The sequence below is a fragment of the Pantherophis guttatus genome, chromosome 2, assembly GCF_059756535.1.
Source record: "Pantherophis guttatus breed Tessera chromosome 2, ASM5975653v1, whole genome shotgun sequence".
Classification (NCBI taxonomy): Eukaryota; Metazoa; Chordata; class Lepidosauria; order Squamata; family Colubridae; genus Pantherophis; species Pantherophis guttatus.
The window spans coordinates 116912481-116939247 of record NC_142064.1 but is presented as its reverse complement, the minus strand read 5'-3'; the positions used below and the strand labels follow the sequence as shown (position 1 = coordinate 116939247).

Here is a 26767-nt window from a genome sequence, read left to right as displayed (position 1 = left end):
CTGTGGACTTTACAGTCATGAATAAATAAAGTCAAAAAATAGCAAAGGTTACAAGGTTGGTTAGTCAAAATTGGAAGGGGCATTTCCTTTTCCTCAGGCTTTGCTGCATTAAAGTTCTTGGAGAATTGGGTTTATATGTGGGTTTATGCATGCAAGTATTTTAGGCATGCAAGCATTTTTTGAAGCTGGAGGTTTTTCATCCCAATATAAACCAGTTTCCCATTTCAGATGTAAAAGTGTAGATAATGTATGGTCTTCCAGAGTGGCATGGTGGTCTAGTGGTGAAGACACTCATCTCCCATTCGGAAGGTTGAGAGTTCAATCCTAGGTAGCGGCAGATGTTTTTCTCTCTGAGTGGAAAGAGAAAATATCTGCTGTGAACTCCATGTAGGCGTGAGGAAGGGCATTCGACTAGTAAACTCTCAGCTCCATTCAGTCACCCCGACTCTACCCCATATTAAGAGATAACAGGATCATAAAAAGAAGAAAAAAGGTCTTCCAAATACTAATTTGTCTTAGCCTGTATAGTGAACAATAAAGAATAATGGGAATAGTTCAAAATCACTTGCCTACATTCCCCAATGAACATTGTGCTATAAAATGTGAGGGGTACAGCTTTAATAACATGGGGTGCTACTCAAATTGTGTCATGGAAGGAGATACCATTTTTTGGAAGAGAATGGAGAATTTAGAAGCAGCTTAGCTACCACCTAACAAGGTATTCCTCACACACACACAAACACACACAAACACACACACACACACACACACCAATTATTATTGAAAAGAATAAAAACATAAAGTAAATTGAGTTTTAACCTATAGAGGGCAACTCTGGGAAAAGGTTTTTCAAATTTCTCCCATTTGTCTCCTCTCCGTGGAAATCTTGAAGGCTAGTTTTCTGTGAGAAGAGGTCAACAAGAGCATGCCAAATCCAGTGATCCCAACCCATAACAATAATCCCTAGTAGGGGAGGACATTAAAAATCTTTTTCCTGACCAGGAAACCAGAACATAGATAGGAAGAATTGCCCTTTTTTGCCTACTTACCTCACAATTATTATTAATTTAATTTGTACCCTGCCTTTATCATTTTTAGAAATTGCTCATGTTGGTGAACAATGACAGAGTTTTAGATTCCTTGGATTCTCCAGCATCAGAGCCCCTTAAAGTTACAATTCTAAGGATTCTACAATGCTTTCTAAGCATTTTCACCTCTGAAAGTCACATTGGCTTGAGTATACTTGTATTATGACGATTGCTACCCAAGATTTTTACAATTGCTTTTAGTATTTGAAACACACGCTTAGTTTCTACCCTACGTGTTACTGTATTTCATAATCTATATGTAAAATCAGCACTTTCCCACATTTTCATAGCACATATATTATAAGGCAGGGGTCTCCACCCTTGGCAACTTTGACTTGTGGACTTCAACTCCCAGAATTCCTCAGCCAGCATGCACTGGCTGAGGAATTCTGGGAGTTGAAGTCCACAAGTCATAAAGTTGCCAAGGGTGGAGATCCCTGTTATAAGGGATGCACTTTCCAGTATTGTATAAAAAGGAGTCCCTTGGTAAGGGGTAGTATGTGTGTGGGGGGCTGTCCTTGAATATTTTATACTCCTAGAAGGTTGGCTATATTTTCCTACCTATCATCAGAAGGCGGGAAAACATGGGTCTTCTGGATGTTGCTGGTGTACAATTCTTAGTAATCTTAGCTGGTGGTGCAGCCATTGATGGAGAATACTTCTATTCATATCATAAATACTATATTTATTATATTTAAACTGCCTGCAACAATTATTTATTATAGTTGGTTTTCACTGTTCAGTGCTTTGAACAGTGGAATGCGATGGTCTAAAAATAAAATAAGCAAATAAAGAAAAAGGATCATCTGTTAGACCACTAATTCCTCCCTCCTTTCCTTATTGCTTTTCCATATGAGTGTATCTAATGTGCACAAGGAGAAAAATGCACAAGGGCCCAATTTAGAAGCAAACATTTTAATACACACGTATATCCATTAAGAGGCAGAGTTTGTATGTGTGTGTGTGTATGCGTGTGTGTATTAAAAAAAGTTAGTGTTTCCACAGGCAAGATTCTGCAGGGATAAAGGCTGTCCCATTTAGTGTATGTGCCAAAGAGAGACTGAAACATGGTGGTATGAATGATGGATGCTCCTCGCTGCATTTGCTAGGGTAAAGTTTGCTCCACAGACCAGCCCAGGAATTTCCGACTCTTCAGCCTCTATTATAGACAGAATGTATACCATACATTGTAAATAGTCTTTTAACTGTTTGAAATCATCGGTGATTGCACAGAAGCTTGGAAATTTATTATGATTAGGTTAGTTGGCATACCACAAGATCTTTCCATGCCCTCCCCATCCCTACATTTTGCTACACTGTCATCTCTGTACTATAAAAGAGCCCAGGGGTGGGTTCTAAAATTTTTTACTACTAGTTCTGTGGGCATGTGTGGCTTATTTTGTGGGCATGGCTTGATGGTCATGTGACAATTCTTTAGGATTTAGCAGAGGTACTGGTCTACCAGGCTTTTAACTGCTTGCAGAGCTGTACCGGTCTACCCATTTATTTTTGCAGGCACCGGTCTACTCATTTGTTTTTGGAGGCACAGGTCTACCACCACACTGCCTGTGGTGTTTAAACACTGCGAGTTTAAACATTTTTTTTTCCTTCTAGCTGATCAGCTGGGACTCAGGAGGCAGCAATAGATTGGGGGTGGGGCCAAATAAAAGGTAAGAATAACGCGGGGGTCACGGGGGGGGGGAACCGGTTCGGTGACGTCATATCATCACCGCTACCGGCTCGGCGGAACCGGGAGGAACCCACCACTGAAAGAGCCCCTCTGACTGCAGGTTTGCTGCACTCAAGAGTGGGGCATGCTATTCCTGTTAAAGGCATATCTACAAAGTGGCCACCTGCAAGTTCAAGTGTGCTAGCTTTGTTTCCAGCCTTTCTGTATTTAATTTATACCCCCCCCTTAATATTGTACAATTCAAAACAACATAAGTGTGCTCCCTCCTGTTTTTCCAACAAAAATAATCCAGTGAAGTAGGCTGGGTTGAGGGAGAGTAATTGGTCCAAGGTCATCCAATGGTTCCCATCCCTAAGAGGGGACTTAGAACTTGAGGTCCAGATTTAACCACTATTCAGTATTAGGGTGATTGTCAGTAAAGCAGCATATGAAGGAACTGCTACAATTCATTATGTGGATGGAATAGGAAAACAATGAGCCACAGAGATATTTAGCATAGAATGAACGTATAGGTATATTTCAATTTGGGCATAGATTATAACAGATAGGGAAATATTTCATTTTCTCTCAGACTTGATTTTTATAATTTTGTCAGCTCTGATTCTTGGTTTTTGCAGATTGGTCAAGTCTGATTTGTCAAACTTGAGGAGATTTTTTTCCAAGTTTCCATCAAAAACTGAATGTAGCATGGTAAACATTTATCCAATTTTGGTTGCATTTGGTTGATGATTTTGCCTAATGTTACATAGCTTCTGCAAACAAACTTTCTTAATATGATAAATTTGCGTACATCATTTTCATGAATATATGCATAAACGAATATGTACAAACTTGTGGCACCACAAAATTTGAAAAAGTGCATTTTTAAAACAGTAATTCAGAAATGTACAAAATTCAAATGATAAGGAAATCTTGGTATATTGGTTCAAAACATACACAAAACACAAATTGTTCTATTTGTAATGTATGTATAGCAACTCAACTAATCAGGGATTGGGAATGGAGATAATAGTAAAGGATGGATAATTTAAGGTAACCAATATTACTTATAAGGATGTATACAAACACACAAATACATACACATCCATTTTGCTCTACTAAAACAAGTTTTTATAGATTTTGGAAGCCCTACAAGACCTTGGAAAATCTACCAGCAGAAATAACAGTGAATTAAATGGTCACAGCCTGAGCAATACTTGTTCTCTGTCACCTTAAATTCTTGATAATATTAATATCAGCAAGCAATTTTGCTTGTATTTTCCCTTTCAAGATCACCTGCAATCAATGGAAACGTGATTGTTATTGATAAGAAGTGAATGGAGTCTGTTGCTTGGGAGGGGTCTGCCTCCCAATAAAGGAGGAACTGATCAGTCTCTGATGGAAAGCAGCCAAAGGTGTTACCCCAGATTTGAACACACAGAAGGAGTGAAACAGAGAAGGCAAGTACAAACTCTAATCAAAGGAAGAGAGAGCCAGACATCTGGTGTATAGAATCCCTTCATGCGTACAGAAATGGGGCAGCAGAGCTCCTTCTTGCCAAAGATGGGCATTACGCCATGCCCCTTCACCTAAAGACAAATAGGCTTAGACACCAGCCTAAGTGTAGATATGGGTGACATTTACATCACTGCATATTGATGTCAATACAGGCATCAGGAATACCTCACAGAGAGGCTATGTCACATATCCACATCAACTGGCACTCCCATATTAACAATTACACGCACACATACATATACAGCAAAAACATGGTGATACTTCATGACGATGACAAGCAGCATAAACATACATGGTTTCATAGTTTAAGATTGCAAGATTTGACATAAATTGAATTATGGTTCAATCCTAATTGAACCTAATGGGACTTACTTTAGAGCAGGCAGGCCAACAATGTACTTATTGGGGGGGGGGGAGAGAATGAATGAATGAATGAATGATGGACTGATTATCCTACTTTATTTAAATAATTCCTCATATAATTTGCTTAACTGCTAAAGGTATATCAACAGGAAGGTAACTCATAGTTCTTGTTACTCTACCCCTGCACATTTTTCCTTGCCTTTCCTATACCTGTTGTTTGTAACATCTCCTTGTTTAGGAATCATTTGCAGTTACAATGGTGATTAGGATTAATTCTTGCATTTACGACCTTTGCAAAGGAAAGTTGCAGTAAGATCATGAACATATTTGCAGTCTCACTTAGCAATGGCTTCACTTATTGACCAACTGCTGGTCCCAATTGTGATTGCTAAATGAGTGTATGCAGGAACTCGCTCCTCCAGAACATGGCTGTATTCTGGAGCAAAGAAAGTGTGGGCGGCAGGTTCTTTAAATTACCTCTAGAACTTTGGACTGCACTGCCTGTGCCCGAGGAGGGAAATGATTCCCACGCCTGCATCTCATTCCGATTCATAAAAACATCCTCCTCTCACCCTCCTATGGCATGTTCCTACACATCATGCTGGGTGAATCACGGTTCCAGGCTGGAACCAGCTATGCAAGCAGGAAACACCCACTTCTGGCTTTCTCCTTGAAGGCATTGCCACTTTTCCTGCTTTTCATCGCTTCTCTCTTAGAGATGCCCCAACCTCAGAAATCCACTCCCTGCAAGCCCCCCAGCACTTCTTTGTTCTCACATTACAGCTCGATTGTTGTTGTTGTCATTGGGATAGAAGTTAGAAAGCCTCTGTGGCAGACTGGAATTTCAAGTTGGGACAGGGATACTTAAGATAGGACTGCATTTGTGCACAAACCTAACTTCTTCACACAAATGCTTAGGGCTGATGATTATTCCGATGCAAAATTTTCTCTCGGAATTAGTGTCCTGGGGGGGGGGGCAGGAGGGGATCAGGGGAATAACTAGAAGTTGCTGCCAAATGCAGCTCTAGGTCAGTCTTCCACATCACCATTTCTTTCAAAAGGGACGAACCATGGGTTGGTCATACAGTTTCAACATGAATTGCCAGCAAATCCTGTTGCCACCATCAGATTACCTCTATTGCCAGTGGGCTGGAACCTGGGGACTTGATCCTGATGACACAGCCATATTTGTTTCTAAAGGTGCTAACTGCCGATCTTCAATTTAGTCCACTACTGCATAATCTGAGAAGGGATGTCCAGAATGTTAAGATGAGGCTTCTTTGAGCTCCATTCTCCAAAAGCACATAGGAACTGACAAGGACTTTGGATAAGATGTTCTCTAAGCATGTAATGTCTTAACAGTGCTTTTGTTCCCTGAGGTACCGTCCTACTATGAGCTTTGGTTTACTCAGTTCATTGAGGCAGCTGTATGCCAAACTGGGAGTGTGTTAAACTAAATTTATAGTGCAATGGGGCTTATTTTTGTGTAGGCATACATGCAATTCCATAGTTTAAGAAGCTTTGGGAGATTTTAGGAACCCATGTCCTGTCAATGCCTCTTAAACAGTACATGTAGTTCTTAATTTACAACCTCAATTGAGCCCAAAATTTCTTTTGTTAAGTGAGTTTTGCCCCATTTTGTGAGTGTTCTTGCCACAATTGTTAAGCGAATCACTTCAGTTCTTAAGTCAGTAATATGGTTGTTAAGTGAATCCGGCTTCCCCATTGATTTTGCTTGTCAGAAGGTCACAAATGACCGCTGGACACTGCAACCGTGATAAATATGAGTCAGTTGCCAAGTGCCTGAATTTTCATCACATGACCATGGAGATGCTGCAATGGTTGTAAGTGTGAAAAACTTGTCATAAGTCACTTTTTCAGTACTGTTGTAACTTTGAACGGCCACTACATGAACTATTATTAAGTCAAGGACTACCTGAATGTGGTACAAAGGTATTGATCCTGGAAAGGAAACAGGTCCCTAGAGAGAGAATGGGAAACCTGCTTCAAGAAAGTTTTCCTCTAGTAGTCCTATAGAGCTGCAAGACAAAGTCAAAACCTATGAAAATGGTGGTTCCAAAATTGCTGGTCTGATTATTATTATTATTATTTGTATTTGTTTGGTTATAAATATTTAATGTTCCTGAATTTTATTGCATTATAGAAAGAGAGAAGCTGGTCTTCCTCACATTTTTTTTTTTTAAAAGGCTTACAGTAGATAAGTGCTCCTGTTTGAATAGTATAAATTCCATTCATTTCAATCATGCTTCTGCAGGCAAACTTCCTCCGGACTGCATCTTAATAAATTAAGAAGTTGGCATTTGCCTGTAGATCTCTGGCCAAACCAGGGCATGTCAATAGTACCTAAACTGCCTATCTGCAAGATGGATTAAAATCTGTCCATATTAAAACTTTTTTCTTTGACTCCTGAAGGAAGATCAAAAGGATTAATGACTAATAACATAACAGTGATAAAATGACATCATCACTGATAATGACATCCATGCTGAAAACATAAAATAACAGCGATCATACATTGATGAGGGTTTTTTTTTCCACCAAGTGTTCTAGGAAATGCCAGTCTTATTTCAGTAACTTTTAAGTGAAAGAATAAAATAAAACAGAAATCTCCCCCCTCTCATTTAAAACATTGGTTTTTTTAAGTCCACTCTTTCTTAATATGCATTAAGTCTATTCATACTTACTACAAGGGAGCAGTGTAGAACACAAGCCTACAGATCCAAATTGCTTGTGCATGTGATGTTTTCAGAAAAATATCCCCTTAATTGCTCGTATGATTATATCTCAGTGTAGCTTCAAAAAGACAAGGCTAAGGAAGGAAATCGGAAACCTACTTCAGGATAGGAAGGGGAAGGGGTGGCTACTGAAAGGTGGAGAAATGCTTTGTTATTGCTTTTGAAAACATTTTTAAAGCCAGATGTGAATCCTGTCCTGGAGAATGTAAATGCATTCTGTTCAGTGAAAAAATATGAAAAACTGAAAGAACAAATTTAGTAGGGTTTATGATAATTTTGCAATTATTTCCTCTTCACTTTCCACAAAAGCTCATTATGCATTTTTGTGCATTTATTTAATCAATATGTATAACCTTTGCCATTTAAAAAAAAACAAATTTCAAAACTTTTTTGGCTTTCAGGCTACAGCAGAGGAAGATGATGGTTTTTAAAAAAATGGTAAAAGTGTCTTGGCAAGGATGAAGAGAACATATATTTTGGCATCTGTGATGTCATAGACATGTGCCCAAAAATACTTACATACATCTTTGGAACCAGCCTTTGCATTCCCCTCAGAAAGTAAAGAGCCAGATATTTCATATTTTCAGCAGCAGAAGTATAATCAAAATACCCTCTGTGCTTCTAAAGATATGATTGTCTTCAACTTCAGTCACTATAGGTAGTCCTTGACTTACGACTGCAATTGAGTCCAAAATTTCTGTTGCTAAGCAAGACAGCTAAGTGAATTTTGCTTCATTTTATGACCTTTTTTGCCACAGATATTAAATGAATACCTGTAGTTGTTAAGTTAGTAACATGGTTGTTAAGTGAATCTGGCTTCCACATTGACTCTGCTTATCAGAAGGTGATCACGTGACCCCGGTACATCACAACAATCATAAATACGAGTCAGTTGTCAAGCATCCAAATTTTTATCCCGTGACTCTGGGGATGCTGCAACGGTTGTCTGAAAAAAGGTCATAAGTCACTTTTTTTCCAGTGCTGTTGTAACTTTGAATGGTTGCAAGTCAAGTCAACCAAATGAACGGTTGTAAGTCAAGGACTACCTCTAGACAGGTAACCCAGAGGGTTCAAGGGGTTGGGATTAGGAGCCCTTGTAATCTTGTGTGCCTCAAATTGAAGATTGGTTTAAATCAACTAAGCTTGCAAATGGCCTAACTGATCCAAGCAACTAGTTGCTTTCCAGGGAAGAGTAGGTGGATGTTTTGTGCAAAGAGGAGAATGAATGGCTCGGAGATGCAGGTTAAAAAAAAAATTGTGGGTCTATACACAGGCAAGGGCAACTTTTAGAAAAGAGGAGAATCGTACCAAATCAGAGTCTTGGTAGCTCAGCAGCTACCCGGCCTCCCCACTTCATGTCATTCAGCCATTCATCAGCCAATCACTCTGTCTCACACACACACTCCTAACATAAAATCATAATACTGTGCAGGTCTTAGTGAACAAATGGATACCACCATGTAAGTCCAAGGCAGGTTGATTTGACCACCAATATATTCATCAGGTTTGTACCGCTTTCTTGGGTCCAATCCCACCCACCATTCTTTGCCATTGCCTGGCTGCGCCACAGTTCCTTTCTTGGTGTCCTTTTCACACAAACGTGGAATGTTCCTTCATGAAAGATAAAGTGGGAAGATCCTGTTTTGGAGTGCACCGCTCCAAGGAACTGGAACTGCGGAGAGGGATCATGCAACGCTCTGCTGGCTTTCCCTGCCCCATCATCCCCCAGCAACAAAGCACCCTTAGAAACTCCTTCCTCATGTCTTTGCTGCGGAGGGTATAAATGAGGGGGTTAATGGCTGAATTGAGGGTAGCAAAGGCAAAGAAATACTTTGACTGGTAAAGGATAGGACAAGACTTCCTAGCACATGAAGCGTCTATCAGGAGGATGATGAAGGCAGGCAGCCAGCAGATGATGAAGGCCCCCAGGACACAGGTAACTGTCCTGAGCAAGGCCATTGTCTGGGAGCTGGCTATCTCAGCATGGCTGGAGCGGACAATGCGGTAGATCCGGACATAGAGGACCACAATGGAGAAGAGGATGACAGTGAAAATGGTAACCACAAAGACAATGTAGCTTTTAGAGTAAAGGGGCAGAACAGTGGAGCACTTCTCGAGATCAGACATGCAGTTCCAGCCAAGGATGGGTAGCCCCCCAATGGTGGCTGAGATGACCCAGCAGGCCCCAATCAGCATCAGCATCCTGCAGTTCTTGTCACTAGTGTAGACCTTCATCTTGGTGATAGCCACGTGTCGTTCAATCGCAATGGCTAACAAGCTGAAGACCGAAGCGGCCAGGGTGGTAAAAGCAGTGCCTTCTCGCACAAACCACTGTATTGGAGTGAGGCGAAAGGTGGCTGGGCCTGAGAGCACGATGTTGGCTATGAAAGCCGAGCCAGCCATGAGGTCCGAAAAAGCCAAGTTGCCAATGAAGATGAACATGGCAGAGTGGAATTTCTTGTTCCTCCAGACGGATATGAGCACCAGCAGGTTCTCCAGGATAATGAAGCAGCAGAGCACAATGGTGAGAGTGGCAATGAGAGTCAGTGGAGACTCATCTTTCTCCAGCTTATCCTTAGTATAGTTGTAGTGCTGGAAGATTTTGTCCTTGTTGAAGTAGTACGTGTAGACGCTTCCCATGGCTGCTTACCGAGGTGCCTCCCTGGGGAGGTCTCTCTCAGAGGACATTTGGATAAGAGTCCACCAGAAATGAGTTTATTTGGAACCGAAGAACTGAGGATCAACTAGGTGAAATCTGGAGACAAAAAAGACATACAAATCAGGCTATTGTTAAAACAGCAGGTGAAAAACCAATGAACAACAGGTGAGGGAATAGAGGCATTAAGTATGCTCATCTCACTTCATCAACATGGCCATCATTTGAAGAGATCTCCCTGTAAAATAATCCAGTCCCCCCCCCCCATCCCCAATGCTCAGAATTCATCTTTTGTTTTTAAAGCAATATTTTGAATTAATGGAGATGTTTGAGATAGTTGCTAGCCGGTTCCTCAGCTGAAAAACCTAAGCCTTGCTTCCTACATTCTGGCTAATTAACGTGGACATCTCCAAAAGAATGGCCTCATTTACATGACATTGCTTGTTTTATGGGAAATGGCTGCATGGTTGGACCAAATTAATCATGTTCGAGTACACATAATTAAGTTCTTTGCTGATTTGTGCTGACAAGCTTAGGGAGGCATAAACCTGACAATTTCAGTACACTTTTACATTTGTCTTACCTGAAATTCAGTTTATCCTGTTTCTGCATCAGTTTGTAACTTGAAAAAAAAAAGCTAAATGAAAGTATATATTTTACATAAGTATCTTTGCATATTCAATTTTCCTAATTTGCAGTCTGGGGAAAAAACATTTTCTTCTGTAGAAATGTTCAACAGTGCATTTTATTTTTATCAAGATTCATATTTTCATGTACATTTCTTCCTAGTACATGCAGTTTTGTATGCCATATTTTTTTTGTAGAGAACTAAATGGCAATAGTTTGAAACTATGAATTGTTAGGGATAGCAGCATTTTGTTTCATGCAAAGTCCAGGATGATGTACAGTATAAAGCTTAGGTCCAGGGGTGAAATGTGAAATTTGTTACTACCGGTTCTGTGGGCGTGGCTTGGTGGGGGGTGGGTTTAATGTGACTGGGTGAGCGTGGCCAACTTTTTTTTTTTTTAAACTTTTCAAAGCATTTTTTCTAATGCTTTGAAAAGCCTCTGCCAATCAGGCAACTCAGCTGGGAGTTGCCAGAGACTTTTCAAAGCATTTTTTTTACCACCTCTTTGGCCAAGAGGTTGCAGAAAAAAATGCTTTGAAGAGCCTCTGATGATCCCAGCTGAGCCATGTGATCATCAGAGGCGCTTTTTTTTTTACTTTTAAAAGCATTTTTTCTTCAGAAGAGGTTGTAGAAAAAATGATTTTAAAAGTTAAAAAAAAGCCTCTGATGATCGTGCGGCTCAGCTGGGCATGGTGGGGGGGGGGGAGGGCGCACAGGGATTTTTGCTACCAGTTCTCCGAACCACCCACTGCCATCGCTACTGAATCGGGCGATCCGGTCCGAACTGGGAGGATTTCACCCCTGCTTAGGTCCTAGCTACTACAGGGGCTATCTCCTTCCCCATAGGTCACCCTCCCCCTCTGAGAGTGCCTATTGCAGGTCATATTGCGGAGCTGTGAGCGCGTGCTCGCAAGTGCTCACTTTGCTCGTGCACAGCGCTTCTGCGCATGCGCAGAGGGTCTGTGATGACGTCTGGATGGGTGGGCGGAGCCTCCTGCCGCCGCCACTACCAGTTTGCCCGAATCAGGGCAACTGGAGTTAGAAAACATTCACAGAGGCCTTTTAACGGATTAGCGTTTTAATGTCAAGATCATGGTGTTGGTATGTTTCTTGTTTTATTGATTTTTACAAGAGTCTGGATCTCAGGCCTGCACAAGAAAATCATTTTCTTTCTATGGGCCCTATTCTAATTCTGCGGTCATTAATAATTGGAAGGCAAAACTTCTTGGTCTATCTTAAATTTCAAGGCAGCAGGTATGTTCAGAATCTGACCATCTGCTCTGTCACCTCTTTAGTTGAGGCCTTGCAACAGGCTCTTTCTCAAAATGGCAAATTCTGAGCGATTCCAACTGAAAGATCAATAGGCAAGCATACCACTTCTGTTCCTAGGATTGAGAACTGATATGTTTCCGGTGTCTCCGAAAGCGCACTGAATAGGTTTTTTTCCTCCCTTGGGGGGAAAAGAAGTCCCACCAATCCTACAAAAGACTTAAGGATGAAATGTGTACATATGATTGGGAGCTTTCGCACTCTAACAGCAAGCATCTTTTTAAAGAACCACAGTACAGAAACATCCCTCTGGACAGGCATCACAGTATATACATTTAAATACATCAGCTCTTGGATCAGCCTTCGCTCCAGACACCCATGTTGGATGGGTATTCTTACAGTGGTAGTCCCAATAAATCTGGGGAAGGTTGCCATAGAAAATGCAAATGCTAGCATTGCTCACTGCTCTTTAAAAACATTTGTCTTGGCCAAAAGAGAAAGGAAACTAGTTCCACTCTGTTGATCCTTATTCACTGCCACTCCATGACTCTATTGTCACTCTTGCCTTATCTAGGGCTCAGGGACAGCCTCCCTTGCAGAAGCCTCCAAGGTTGTTTTTCAGGTACCCCTTTGTATCACATCTACTTCATAATGGTCTGAGGGTTTTTTTGGCTCGGTCATAAACTTCATTGTGTTTATAATTCCAGATACTGGCTAGGCGTTACTATACCAGCACAGGTACTTCATTAAGCACTGCACACAAATGGTCCAATAACCATGGGAATCCCTGAACTTGGCTAGATGCAAATCTCTCCCCAGAAATACCCGATCTTCCTCCACCAGCACTGAAGAAATCAGATCCAAGGGGCTTTGCACATATTTGTTTAAAAGGCTCAGACAACTTGATATTTGAGAAATACGGAACAAAGCTTGAGAGATATGGAAAAATGTCTAAGATAAAGTTTTCCATGAATCAAGTTCAACTTCCAGTGATAACAATATACAAGAGATTTGCTACTACTACCTTCTGGGGATTCTTTCTTTCTTTAACTTCGCAATGTGGCCTACAGCCTCAATAGTCTATTCAAGAACTAATCAGGTTCTGATATTGTGCAGCTTTTCTGAGATCAATCAAGGTCGGCTACATGCTGCCATCTGCTGTGAGAAAGTCAGGGGAGTTAGAACTGTTGATCAGTCACTATCTAAACGCTTCATGCCTATTATCTCTGGAATCATCCTTGCAGTGGTGTTGCAAGGTAGGTCAGTGTTATTATTTCCACATTAGGCCAACTATGAGAGAAATGTGGGTTAACTAAGGACACGGCTGTGGTGTGACTCGCAGTACAAACTTCCTGTTCAAAACACCAATCTCTATGGGAAGATTGGCATCTGCTTGTTAGAGGGCAGAAGGAGAAGAGGTGTCCTGCTATGGCAGCAAGCTGCTGTACCACCCCTTCCTTTCTCATGTAGGATTATTTGCACGTCAATTATGATTCCTTATTCTTGTTCAGACACCAAGACCTTCCATGCATAGGAGGGATGGGAGAGGGATCTGTTTTTCAGGCCATACCAGCTTTAAGAAAACATTTTAGGCCGAAAAAGTCTCTTCTCTAAGGAGCTACTTTGAAACATACACCCACAGTGATTTGTCTAGCCATTGGGTCATATTACCAGCAAGAACTGCCTCGGTAGCTATCTGACTTTCTCATCACAAATTGTCCAATGACCATTCCTTTCCATTCCACTTCTGTGTTTGTTTACTCCAAACATAGCAATAATTAAAGATTCACGGCATCTTTTGGAAAATCTATGAGGGTGAAGAGCACTAATGATCAAGCTCTAGATAATATAATTCATGCTGAGTCAAAACACTGGAACAACCAACTCACTATTATTGACTCTTACTGAAGCAACTCCCCAGAGATAGAAGGCTTTCCGCAATCTTTGTTTTTCAGAACTCTATATGCAACAGAGGTCCCAAGAAACAAATCTGGAACCTTCAACATGCAAAGTATAAACTCTGCACTGAGTTATTTTTTATCAAACTGTAGCACTGGAGGAGGAAAAAATATCTCAAACACCTGATAGCATATGTTCAAATAAGAATAACATAATTGGTGTTCCCAAGGAAAGTTATTTTTTACATTTGGCTGCTAGCTTGAAAAGCCATTTAAAACTTGGATCTATGGCATCATTTTCTCCTGTTTTTCTAATAACATAGATCCAATAAAGTCTCTTTTTTGAACGGAAATGGATTAGGAACCAAAAATTAGATCAGGCATGACTAATATCAGGCCTAGAGTCTTGATACTCTGGTTAGTCAAAAGTGTGTGGAATCTCAAAGCCTGTAAAGTTTCTGACAACTATGCTTGGCTGACAATTTATTGCATTGGCTCAATAAATCAGGCCCAAGGCTTCAGGAAAGATTTAGCAGAACTAAGGTTCAAATACTTAGGTCTGCTGAACACAGGCCTAGCTAAAGAAGCACCACAAACATCACTCGCTTTTAAGTTCCAGTTTCTACAACTCATGGCTTTGATCTTTTCAGTCTGCTTTTAGAGAATATACAGTAGAACGATAATGAGATTCCCACATTTAATCAAACATCTGTATAACAATTAAGGTGTGCCTTTGCTTACTTAAGGACATAACATGATTGTCAAAGAAACAAGGCAGATATTCAAGTAATAGTGTTGCCCTTTTTTCCCCCTCATTAAAATACATTGTCTTTCAACTTTCACTTAAGTAGTAGGTTGGGAGCCTCACCTTCCCCTGAAACATAAGTCTCCAAAAGTTAGAGGCCTGAACCCCAGGCAGATTGGGAGCAGCTTCTCACTCCCACGGTGTGTGTGTGAGTGTGTATGGAATACAAAGTGAAATTGCTTCCCTCCAACTTAAAAAACTAGGCAAGCCCTCTGCTTACTTTCCACTCCAAATTATTAATTACTTAAAAAGCAACTAGACATCAGCCCCTCCCAAGGTCTCTGGAAAGGAGGACACCTGCTGGGATGGGCAGCACTGACTATGGGACAAACTGGTACACAAACAAGTACTTTCAGGCAGTTCCATCTCCTAAGCAAGATGATGTATGCAAGAAGCAATGAGAATTTGACCACGTGCACCAAATATTGACACAGCTATTATAGGAAACATTAATCACAGCTGGTAATTCATTTCCTTTCAGCTTTAGAAGCATTTACCATTCTGGATCTCTGTTTCTTCATCTCACTAAGTTGCTGAACATATCTGACTCATAGAAACAGTTCACTGTATAACGACAAGAACAACAGGAGCCAAGTTGTCCCCAAATATGTGGGCAGAGAAATTGGGTGGGTGGGTGAGTTCTTCAAATGGCTCCAGATAGAGAACCTCGCTCAACATTTCTCAAGGGCACCAAAAAAAAAAAAAAAAAGAAAGAAAGAAAAGAAAAGAAAGTAAGTTACCTGGGGAGATCCTTAGTTAAGGTGTGGGGGGCAGCTTGCTGGCCTGATTCAGAAAGCCCTGGATTCATCTCTAGTTCGGATCCCCAGCCTTTCAGCAACAGTCAGCATTATGTTTTTCTGAGGACATGTACAGAAAGCAGAAGAATTAGCAGATGAGTCATTCTATGTCACTTACTTCCAGCTTCATTAAATTTATACTTTGCTATTAAGCCATCTCACTGTAAAAAAGGCATACTGTATAACAAACTGAAACAATAAGCACTGAATAAAGCTGCAAATTCTGACTATTTAGGATTATTGCCATTGATAGCAAATATGAGATCCCGTAACTGAGCTGCTGATGGGCATTAGTACAAAACTCCAGGTTTGCATCCTTAAAAAGGTAAGGTTCCCCTCGCACATACATGCTAATTGTTCCTGACTCTAGGGGGCGGTGCTCATCTCCGTTTCAAAGCTGAAGAGCCAGCGTTGTCCGAAGACGTCTCCGTAGTCATGTGGCTGGCATGACTAAACAGCAAAGGCGCACGGAACACTGTTACCTTCCTACCAAAGGTGGTCCCTATTTTTCTACTTGCACTTTTTATGTGCTTTCGAATTGCTAGGTTGACAGAAGCTGGGACAAGTAACGGGAGCTCACCCCGTTACACGGCACTAGGGATTCGAACCGCTAAACTGCCGCCGTTTCGATTGACAAGCTCAGTGTTTTAGCCACTGAGCCACCACGTCCCCTTGAAAATGGTTTTTCTCCATTTCTATATAATGCAGAGAGAACTGTAGTGTGGTTTAAAACAAGGTTTTTCACAAGGAGTTCTTTTAACTTTTCATGAGAACTTAATGGAGAAAGAAGAAAGTTCACTGTGACGGTCAATCTTCTGTCACTAGAGCTTTGTCTCTTGATTAGGGAATTTCTTTTTAATCAACAGGTTCCAAGGCCTGGAAAAGTTTGGAAAGCGCTTTTTCAGAGGACCAGAAAAACCTAAGGTTGAATTTGTGCTTGATCCTTCCTGAAGATCACCCACAACTGAAGATCTTTGCTGCTTTAGTATTCCAAGCAATATGTCTCTCTGGTTCACGGAAATTTTACCTACATCATGTACCTTTCTGATTTCTACAAAATTGCTGTGTTTTGATTTGAAAGATCTTAGCTCTTTGTCATTTTAAGTCAATTTCTAGCCCATTTGACTGCAATTTGCACAGAAACATATTTGAAAATATACTGATGACACCTAAAGGCAAATGGAAAACAAGACTTTTGAATAGATAAAATCTAACGAACAGAATTAGTGTCTTCCAATATTCTTTCCTTTTATCCATTGATAGAAAACTAGCCAAAATCAATTAGATACGGTTGTAGAAAAAGTGGAAGCCTGAAATATTATGCAAGATAATTCAAAATATTACATCATTTCTGCAGAAAAATCCACTTTGAAAGCATCTCCAGATTTCTGACTTCACATGTCTGTCTTAAAATATGAACATGATGTATTTCTGGCTCATGTATTTGAAAATGCAGTAAAAGTAGCCTTTCTTTAAATCACTGCAACACTAGAGCTTATGTAAAGCTCAGTTTCCCATTTGCAGAAAGTTCTACTTTATCTTATAGTGTTTTGCATGTTGGGGAAGGGTGAAACATGATCATTACATCATAATACAAATAATGCAACTTACATATTTGCATCAAGTGTCATGACATCATTATGTAATAATGCCAATTAAGTAATGGCATGATGGCATATCTCATTATTTTGACATTGTCATGGTTTCTGAAAGACGCCATTGCTTCCCAGATTTATTTTTTTGCATATAGTCAGACAAACGCACAGCAACATCAAGTAAAAACATGGACCTGTGTTTGTGTCTACACAAGCAAATTGCTTTATTTCTCTTTTGCATGGTATAGCAGTGAGAAGACCTTTGTTATAGCTGCAGTACTGAAGACAACTTGTGGGATTACTGCTGTTTTTTTTTTCTGTGGTTAGACTTAGCACATTTGAAGAGAACTGTGGGTTCCTCTTCAAGTTATTTTTGTGTGTTTAGGGACTAAGAAGCAATGCTACATATGGGCACCATACATACCCTTCCTAAAAATCTGTACATTGCAAGAAAACACATGTGGAAGTTGAAGCTCTGTGCAAGTTCCATTTGTCTAAAAAAATAACATGAAAAGTTACCTGAATCACTTCCCTAAACTACTGTGGTAATCTGTCTGTGAGGCAAGAATATTTGTACATTTTATCTAATACAATATTAGTTTTTAACCCAGCAAAGAAAAAAAAGATTTATACTTTTTAAATATATAATTTTTATTAATATATTCTATACACTAATACACAAATAAAATATACAATCCTGCCACCATGGTATGATTACATTGTCCATAAGTATAAAATCATTCCTTTATACATACATATTTGCCATCATATATATACATCATCATATGTCTATTCTATCCCACCTTTTCTGGACCCAATCGTACCATACTTTCCAACTGTTATAAAATTCTGAATCTTTTTTACCATTGATCAATCTAGTTAGTCTATCTGATTCCGCAAAAGATTTATACTTCATGCAGCAAGGTAATGGTGCCAAATAGTTATAATGAATTTGCATAACTAATTCAACCATTCATGTAGATAATTACCCAAGTTACAAACCCTCTAGAAGCACATGCATTTTTCAGTCTAGTTCTCAAAAATGTAAATCAGTAGTAGTTGATAGTCTGGGACAGCAAATGGCTGATAATGCATAAAATAACAAAGTCTACACTGATGCGAGTCTGCTAAAAAAAGAGCACAAAACAGAAATCAGAGAGGAAGCATCTCGTAAGTGTTTAATGCCCACATTTTCATTTCCACTTGTACTGAATTAGAATGTTTTGCTATCTCTTTGTACTGAATTTGTACTGTTGTACTGAATTTGAAATGTTTTGCTATCTCTTCTCTTAGCTTAATAATTGTGCTAAGCACAGGCTCATGGACAAGAGAAAAGAGCACTTTTTTTCATTCCTCCGTCTGGAAAATCCTAACAAATGTAATTTAAGCTTTCACTCCTGTTATTTTACTACTAATTCCACTTCCTCTTAGGAAAATCAGTCATTTTTTTTTCTTTTTTAAAAATGTCATTAAAATTAAAATTAATTTTTTTTAATGTCGTGTCCTGGAAATGTGTTGCTCTGTAATATTCCTCATCCACAGCCAGCGAGCTGGTAAAGCAATAACTGTGGGTTTTAAGAATTATAATCCAACCATATGGAGGGTATTATGTTGAGGCTGACAGGCTCAATAAAGTCTGAAATAAGTATGTTAGACAGGAAGGATAATGTTTTTCATGCTTTTCAGTTGAAAATGTCAAAAAAAATCAGTTGAGAGTCCCACTTTTGCAAAACAGCTTTCTACTATCTGCTTGGATTTCTGGAATACTTGGATTTTATTTACGTCCAACATGTCCCCACTGATGGTAAACATAGGAACAAGGCAGTGGTGGGTTTTAAAATTTTTTACTACTGGTTCTGTGGGTGTTGCTTGGTGGGCGCGGGCTTGGTGGACGTGGCAGAAGGATACTGTAAAACCTGCTGAAACCCACCTCTGGAACAAGGGGAATGAAAGGGGAATGAAAGTAACCAGCCATTTCTTTGTCTCACTTCAAATTTAGAATGTCCATCTTACAAAAGGAAAAAAAACACTCAAAAAGTGTTTCATTTATTCTTTTCACACTGAACAGGGACATGAAATCATCTTCATAATAGAAGAGCAAATGAGCCACAAAGGGCATGAACATTTCTCCTTCTTCCCTCCACTTCAAGGGAAGGGAAAGTTTCTAGATGACTTCAAGAGGCACCCTTATCCAATCCTCTGAGGTCAAATCCAGAGAGGCTTTGAGACAACCTAGGGCAGGATGTCAAACACAAGGCCCCTGGGGGACAGATCCGGCCTGTGTGGTGCTTAGATCTAGCCCGCGGGCCCACCCTGGAAACAGTGAAGGATCGGCCTGCAGTGCCTCTGACAGCAAAAATAGAGCTTGGGCGGGCCACACACTCCATTTTCGGTCGCGACAGCCTCCTGCAGCCCTCTGCCAATGAAAATGGAGCTTAGGGAGGTTGCATGCAGCCCGCCTGGGCTCCATTTTTGGCTGTGACAGCCTCTTGCAGCCTTCTGCCAATGAAAATGGAGACTGGGAGGGCCGTGCATGGCCTCCCCGAGCTCCATTTTCACTGGCAGAGGGCTGCAGGAGACTGTCGTTGCCAAAAACGGAGCCTTGATGAGTGATGTCAAGCTGGCCACGCCTGAGCTGGCCACACCAACCCTGGCCCCCAAGGTCAACCACAACCCTGATGCGGCCCTCAATGAAATCGAGTTTGACACCTCTGGCCTAGGGTGTCCTATTATCATTGTTCAAAAGTGGCAATAGGAATGATCACAAAAGCCAGGTCAGATGTGAACAGAGGTCTAAAGAGCCTGGATCTTCAATAGGAGGCCAAGCCAAGCCTTTTGTGCTGAAAAACAAGACAGGAAGTCCTTTTCCTCAGCTGGAAACAGTCAGCAAAGCTCTTTTCAAGAGCTCAAGTGCACAGCAAATTCCCCAGGTTCTTTTATACCATCACAATCTGAGCTGAAATAAATAGGTGACTGCAATCAAAGACATGCTGAACTCAGCAAAACTGTTAGGGAATAAATCTATATACTATCCCAGAGTCAAGTGGAAATTAGTATCTGTGTATTTGTTTGAGTTTGTGAATTAACAATGTAAGTGTTTTCAGTCATGATTGCAAGACCACCTACTTTTTGGTAACCCTTTTTTATAGATTCTAAATCAGTGGTGAAATTCAATTTTTTTTACTACCGGTTCTGTGGGCATGGCTTGGTGGGCATGGTGTACCTTGGTGGGCGTGGCAGGGGAAGGATATTGCAAAATCTGCATTTCCACCCCACTCCAGGGGAAAGATACTGCAAAATCTCCATTCCCACCCCATTCCTGGGGGAAGGATATTGCAAAATCTCTATTCCCACCCCACTCTGGGGCCAGCCAGAGGTTGTATTTGCCGGTTCTCCAAACTACTCAAAATTTCCGCTATTGGTTCTCCAGAACCTGTCAGAACCTGCTGGATTTCACCCCTGCTCTAAATCAGGATCCCGTCACGTGCTGCATCAAGAGTTTGTTTGCCCTTGGGGAGCTGGGTGTGTGTGTGGCCTGGCCATCATGGCTGACTGGGTAGGCATGACCAGTCCTGGGGTGGCAGGGTCCGGTCCAGAGGTGGGTTTCAGCAGTTTCTGACCAGTTCTGGAGAACCGGTAGCGGAAATTTTGAGTAGTTCGCAGAACCGGTAGTAAAAATTCTGACTGGCCCTGCCCCCATCAATTCTCTGCCTCCCAAGTCCCAGCTGATCGGGAGGAAATGGGGATTCTGCAGTAACCTTCCCCTCGATTGGGGAGGGAATGGAGATTTTACAGTATCCTTCCCCTGCCACACCCACCAAGCCATGCCATGCCCACTGAGCCACACCCACAGAACCAGTAATAAAAGAATTTGAAATCTACCACTGGTCCGGTCCCTCTGTGTCTTTGGGATGGCACTGCGGGCCATCTCTGCAGCCTATTGCAGGCTGGATGCAACCCACATGCCGCATGTTTGACACATCTACTCTAGTGTTATTTAAATGTATGTTGTTGATGTATGGGAAAAGCCAGCTTTAATTCTATTAAAAATTGTTTTTCTATAAAATGCCAGATGTATTGCTCCCTACCATACTCTAATCATCTTTATCCTTTGGAAGAAGTTATCTTGCATTAATCCCAATCTTGTGCCTAAGTCCCACTGAATTTGATGGCATTACATGAACAGTGTTACATATAGAGGAGAATATTTGTAGCTCAGGGTTAAAATGAGAGGCCCTAGATGCACTCTGAGCTTGGTTGTTTTCTTGCAGATATTTCATTACCCAAATTTGGTAACATCATCAGTGCACAGTACCCTAGTATGGGTAATGAAATGTTTGCAAGAAAACAACCAAGCTCAGAGAGCACCAAGGATCCCTCATTAACAGTAGTGCTATAACAATTCGATTCATTTAAAAAAAATCCCTATATCTAGAAATTTCCATAGATATAAAGGTTACTATCATGGAACTTGACCTTGTAGTCAGGTTCCATCAAATGTAGCAAGTTTTCTGACTGACAGTTATCAAGAAAATTTGTGAACATAAGAATGGCTTCTCTCCAAATCTTAGTAATTAAAAAAGACATTTGGCTGAAGCTTCAAATTGATAAAGAATACGAACTAACAAATACATATTTAAAAATAAAGTAAAAAAACAAAATAAAACATTACAAATGGTAGGGATTATTCAGTGGTTAATCAAAGTCTGCCTAATTTTATAGGCAGTATAACAAATGTTAGCTATGTTCAAAGAAACTGAATCATACTCATCTGCTAACAACTATACACACAAAAAGAAAAAAAAATCAGAATTTCCACGGTGTTTTACCACTTAAGGAATTATAAGTCTTTATAGATGGTACAATATAGCAGGACCTGAGTTGATTGACCACAAAGGCAGAGACTTAACTCACAGGGGTCTTTTTTGTAACGGCCCTCAAAAACTGAAGCAGGAAGAGCACTGAAGTATGTTAATATTCCTCTGGCAAAGTGAAAAGACTGAATTATAGCTGTTTTTTTGAGCATTTTATATAATACAATTTTAAAGTGGACTGATTGGTGGACATATGGAAAACCATGACCAAATAATTAATTAGAGCACTTTTTAAAAGTAGAGCATAATAGTAAATACATCCACATCATAGATTATTTTGAATACAAGTATATATATATATATATTTTCCACTGTGCAAAACATCTCTAAACTTCAGAATTCTGGCTCAAGAATGATTAAATTACTTAAACAAGAAACTCTGATCCTAAATATAATGAAAGTAAAGTATCTTGAAAAGTATTTTCTCTTTTCTTTTTTTTACCATGTTTGGCAATTTTTTAAGTTCAAATATTTTAAATCCTATTACCCTTAGCCAGCATTGCCAATTGTGAGAAATATTGCTAATAAATTTCTCCCAATTTTTAAAGTTTTAATACGATTATATATCATAGGAAACAATGTGTTATTATGCTAAATACTTCACCATGATAAATTATCTAATTTTAATTTCTTATAAAATAAAATCTTATTCAGAAATATTACTAATAAAAGATATCCCAATTACTCCCAAAATATTTGTCAGAATCATTCTTCAATTTGAAAACATATGCCAGATTTATGGAACTTGAGCAAAAGTGAGCAAAAGTGAGGGATGCTGGGGTTTGTAGTATTATTTATTTTATTTGTATCCCATCTTTTCTTCTTCTCCCTCCCCCCTCCCCACAATTCTTTGAGGAAGGTAGGATTGCAAGGAGTAAATTACCCAAAGTCACCCAGGGAGCTCCCACAGCTGAGGGCAGACTTCAGCCAAGTCTCCCTGCTCCTAATCCAGGGGTCTCCAACCTTGGTAACTTTAAGCCTTTAAGAGTTGAAGTCCTCCAGGCTTAAAGTTGCCAAGGTTGGAGACCCCTGTCCTAGTCCAACCTCTTATTCACTATACCACACTGTTAGCTACAGGTTTTCCATTACTGCCTTAAAGTAATCAAATTTCAAGTGCCCCAATTTACTGTGCCAGAGAATAATAAAACTGCAAGTGAACTGCTTGGATTTAAAATGTCTTTTTAAACTTCAGTGACTTTTTAAATCTATGTACAGGCATACTAATGCATATGCAGAAAAACACACACAGAGGATACACAAAATGTGCTAAGCAGAAATGTGATTTTGTTTTGAATTAGTATGCTATGTGGAACCCAGGTTCTGTAGTTTATTAATCATGGTTTATAGTTCAGAGGATTCTAGGGCTTGTTTAATAAATAACTGATGGCATAATGCAATATGTGTGCCATGTATAGAAGGCCTGAGATTTTTAATTTTAGGATACATACAGCGATGTATTAAGACATAAGTGGTGGCTCTGTGATGGACGTGCATTTATTGCAATTAATCAAAATGTATCATTGGACTCAATTTAGGGAAAAAAAATTAGCAATTCAGATGAAGCCAGCTGGTTATAGCTTTTATTGGCCAGATCAGGAAATTCACCTTTCCTCCCAAACGAGTACTGCAACTCCTTCCCTTTTTCCCTCCCACGGCATAATTTAGTAATAAACGCAAGTAAGTATTGGGACATACTGTGCAAGAAACTGAAAATTGAAGGACCAATTTAACCAGAGGCATGTGATCAACGCATAAGACAATGAAATCAACATTTTACAATGTGATGGTGATTAATGGGGAGGGGGTAAAAACATACAGTTCACTTCTAATTTTAGGTACGGATGAACCTCCCCCCTTTTCAGTGAACTTTTGCATCAACAAGATGATTTTGGTAGGTGCACAACACAGCCTGATAAAATTCCACTGTATAGAAACTCAAATGTTTCAGTTCCCTCCCTCTTTTTTCAGATTGTAAACATTGATTAGATTCAGCACTGATTATACTTTAACTTGATTGCTTATCCGACATCTTTTGCTATCAACTTTGTAGCGGAGAACATCAGTACAGTACTTGGTTTGACCTTAGCCTAATGCAGCTGATTATATACAATATATTATCAGTAAGGTAAAGGCCATTGTATGAGAGGATAGAAGAAAGGAATACATTAAAGGGTGTATGAAGAGCAGTGTATGCAATTATTACTTTTACTACGTATAAAAATCTATTCCCACCTCCACCCCACCCCCCCAATTTCCTTAGATGGTGCACATCTCAGCCAGTAACTCTCCACAGCTATGATGTCATAGCTGGGACTTTGTTCTACCAGCAGTTACAAGAATGAGAGAGAAGAAATGACTTCTGATCATGTTGGTCTATTGGTTTTGACAGGTTGTTGTATAGTCTTAGTATTGCATATTTCTCTCCCAAGGGACCAGCTTTAAAACTTCAGATTAAAGTGTTGTTAGGTTAAGTCAATCACAGGGCTTATCCACACTGCACTCTTAAGCTGCTTCTGTCCTGCTCTTGTCAGATTGATTCTAAAATGGCTTAAGACATTTCTAGAAAGTCTTTTCTAGACTTCAGCAATAGCTTGCAAGGGACTCAGTCTGGACAATAGACAATCACATCCTCCCACTGGACAGTGTCCCAACTGATGTGTTCTCTGTACAATTATGAGTCTTCCTGGAGATGTATACTTTTATGTTTGTGTGTAAATGCATGCAGAAGTGTTTGTATGTGCGCACACACACTGTGTACGTATAGTTAATAATGCAAAATTAAATTGAATTTATATATATTGTACAGAAGTGAATTTATATAACACGAAAATACAATGATCAGCTTTAAAATATTTTTTTTTCCATACAGCCTTGTTGGCCTCTCATGACTTCTTGAGCTACTCTATTTAAAAAACACAGGGAAAAAACAAAGGACAAGAAAAATAATTATAACGCACAGACATTTCTGCTGGGTTTTCAACTAGAAAACTTAGAAGGCAACTCTTTCAGTGCAGTGCTATTAAAGCATGGTTGGCAAAGGTACCTCTAGAAAATATTAGAGGCCATGTTAACCATAGATTTAACTGATTGCACTCATTGTATTAAACTCATTGGTTGAGTACAGAGCAACATTGTTCTTCTCGCCCTCCAAAATTGGTTGTTGGCCTATTCAAGCTATGGGGCAAATGGGCTGTGTGCAGTGGTGAAATTAAATTTTTTTTACTGTGGGCATGGCTTGGTGGGCATGGTATGGCTTGGTGGGCGTGGCAGGGGAACGATACTGCAAAGTCTCCATTCCCACCCCACTCTGGGACCAGCCAGAGGTGGTATTTGCGGGTTCTCCGAACTACTCAAAATTTCTACTACCAGTTCTCCAGAACCTGCTGGATTTTACCCCTAATTGTGTGGATAAACCCACGTCTTCAAAATAAATCTGTAAGCATTAACTCTATAAATAACATATTATCACCTTTTTATATTTCAGCCACAGGATTCCCTGCAACATCAATTCCCTAAAGAGAGAGAGAGGGAAGAGAAACCAACTCTTGACCAAATGTCCGTGGTGATTCTTAATCATCCAGGTCATAGCTCTCTCAAAGTTGCTTTTTCAAAAGGCAACTGGGCTGTTTTTCCTTGCCTTTTGAAAAAAAAGCACCTTTCAGACAACTCTTGCCCAATTCATAGAAATATCCTTGCTTTGTGAACTGGAAAGTATTATTGTTGGTCACAGAAAAGTAGCTTTCTCCAAATTTGGGTTAGTATGACACAACATTGATGTCTTGAGGTTCTCTAACATCAGAAAAACAGAAGAGCCATAGGTGTTCCATATTTGGATAGCCATCCAAAGTGCTTCCAGCTTTGCTTTGTTTATAGATCCAACTGACTCCAATTCTGCCATTTCTTACAGCTGCCAAGAGCTTGCTTGGCTTATCTTCATCTACCCAAAGAGAAAATACTACTCTGTTCTAGCTGTTGCGGCCCACCAGTGGCCTGCGCGGATCATGGCTGATCCTGACGAGGAGGAGGCTGGTGTGGTGTCGTGCCAGCAGCCTGCGCAGCCGGTGCTCGTGTCGGACAGCGAGGAGGCTGAAGAGGATGTGGTGCCAGAGGCAGAGACTCAGCCAGGGCCTTCAGAACCTCCAGAGGCTCCTTCAAGTGGAGATAGCGAAGTGGAGGAGTCTCTCCTCAATGCTCGAGCACGCAGGGCTGCCATAAGGCAGGAGTGGCTACTCAGGAGGAGGAGGTCTCCTCGAGAGTAAGGCTTGAGGATAATTGGCCATTCCCTTAACCTATTTAAGTCACATGCCGTTAGTAAATTTCTTGCTAGAAACAATTTGTAATTTTCATCAGAGCATTTTTGGAAACGTCTTATCGTATCTTGTTTTCTGGGCTGGTTGCCAACCTTTGCTGGACTTTGGTTTATTCTTGCTACTAAATAAATTTGATAAGGACCGTTGGTGTGTGTCAATATCCTCAGGAATCTGGAGCTGGGCAGAACACTAGCAGAGACTTGTGCCTGCACATATATACACCCACGCATGCACGCAAATACTTCCACAAACACTCAATTTCATAATTTTGGGAACCTCCTCACTCAGTTTCTGAGAATCTCCAGGGGCAACTAGTTTACTTTGCCTGCTTCAGCTCAATGCATGGAGCAGGCTTGCAACCCTGGAAGGGAGAAACATCTTCAGATCAACAGATTATACACAGTATAATTTGAGTATTTATGTCTGGTAGAATTTTTAAAGAAGTTGACAATATTTTTAATTGTTTATTTTAACCAAACCGAGTTTATGTGGGTAAGAATAGGCTTTGCATTTGGATTTTATGCATTGATAAAATAAAATA

At 40.2% G+C, this 26767-nt stretch overlaps 1 protein-coding gene across 7 annotated transcripts in view; it reads right to left on the bottom strand.

The window, feature by feature from the left end:
* Nucleotides 1-3267: 3267 nt before the first annotated feature.
* The window catches only part of S1PR2 (sphingosine-1-phosphate receptor 2), a 69143-nt gene continuing 45643 nt past the window's right edge, over nucleotides 3268-26767 (bottom strand). For all 7 annotated transcript variants that reach the window (XM_034434312.3, XM_034434311.3, XM_034434316.3 and 4 more), the window contains 2 exons: nucleotides 15391-15507; nucleotides 3268-10149 (listed from right to left, as the gene is read on the bottom strand). In XM_034434312.3, the coding sequence (XP_034290203.1) occupies nucleotides 8985-10034 (1050 nt within the window). In that variant the 5' untranslated portion in view covers nucleotides 10035-10149; nucleotides 15391-15507 and the 3' untranslated portion in view covers nucleotides 3268-8984. The remainder of the gene's footprint in view (nucleotides 10150-15390; nucleotides 15508-26767) is intronic.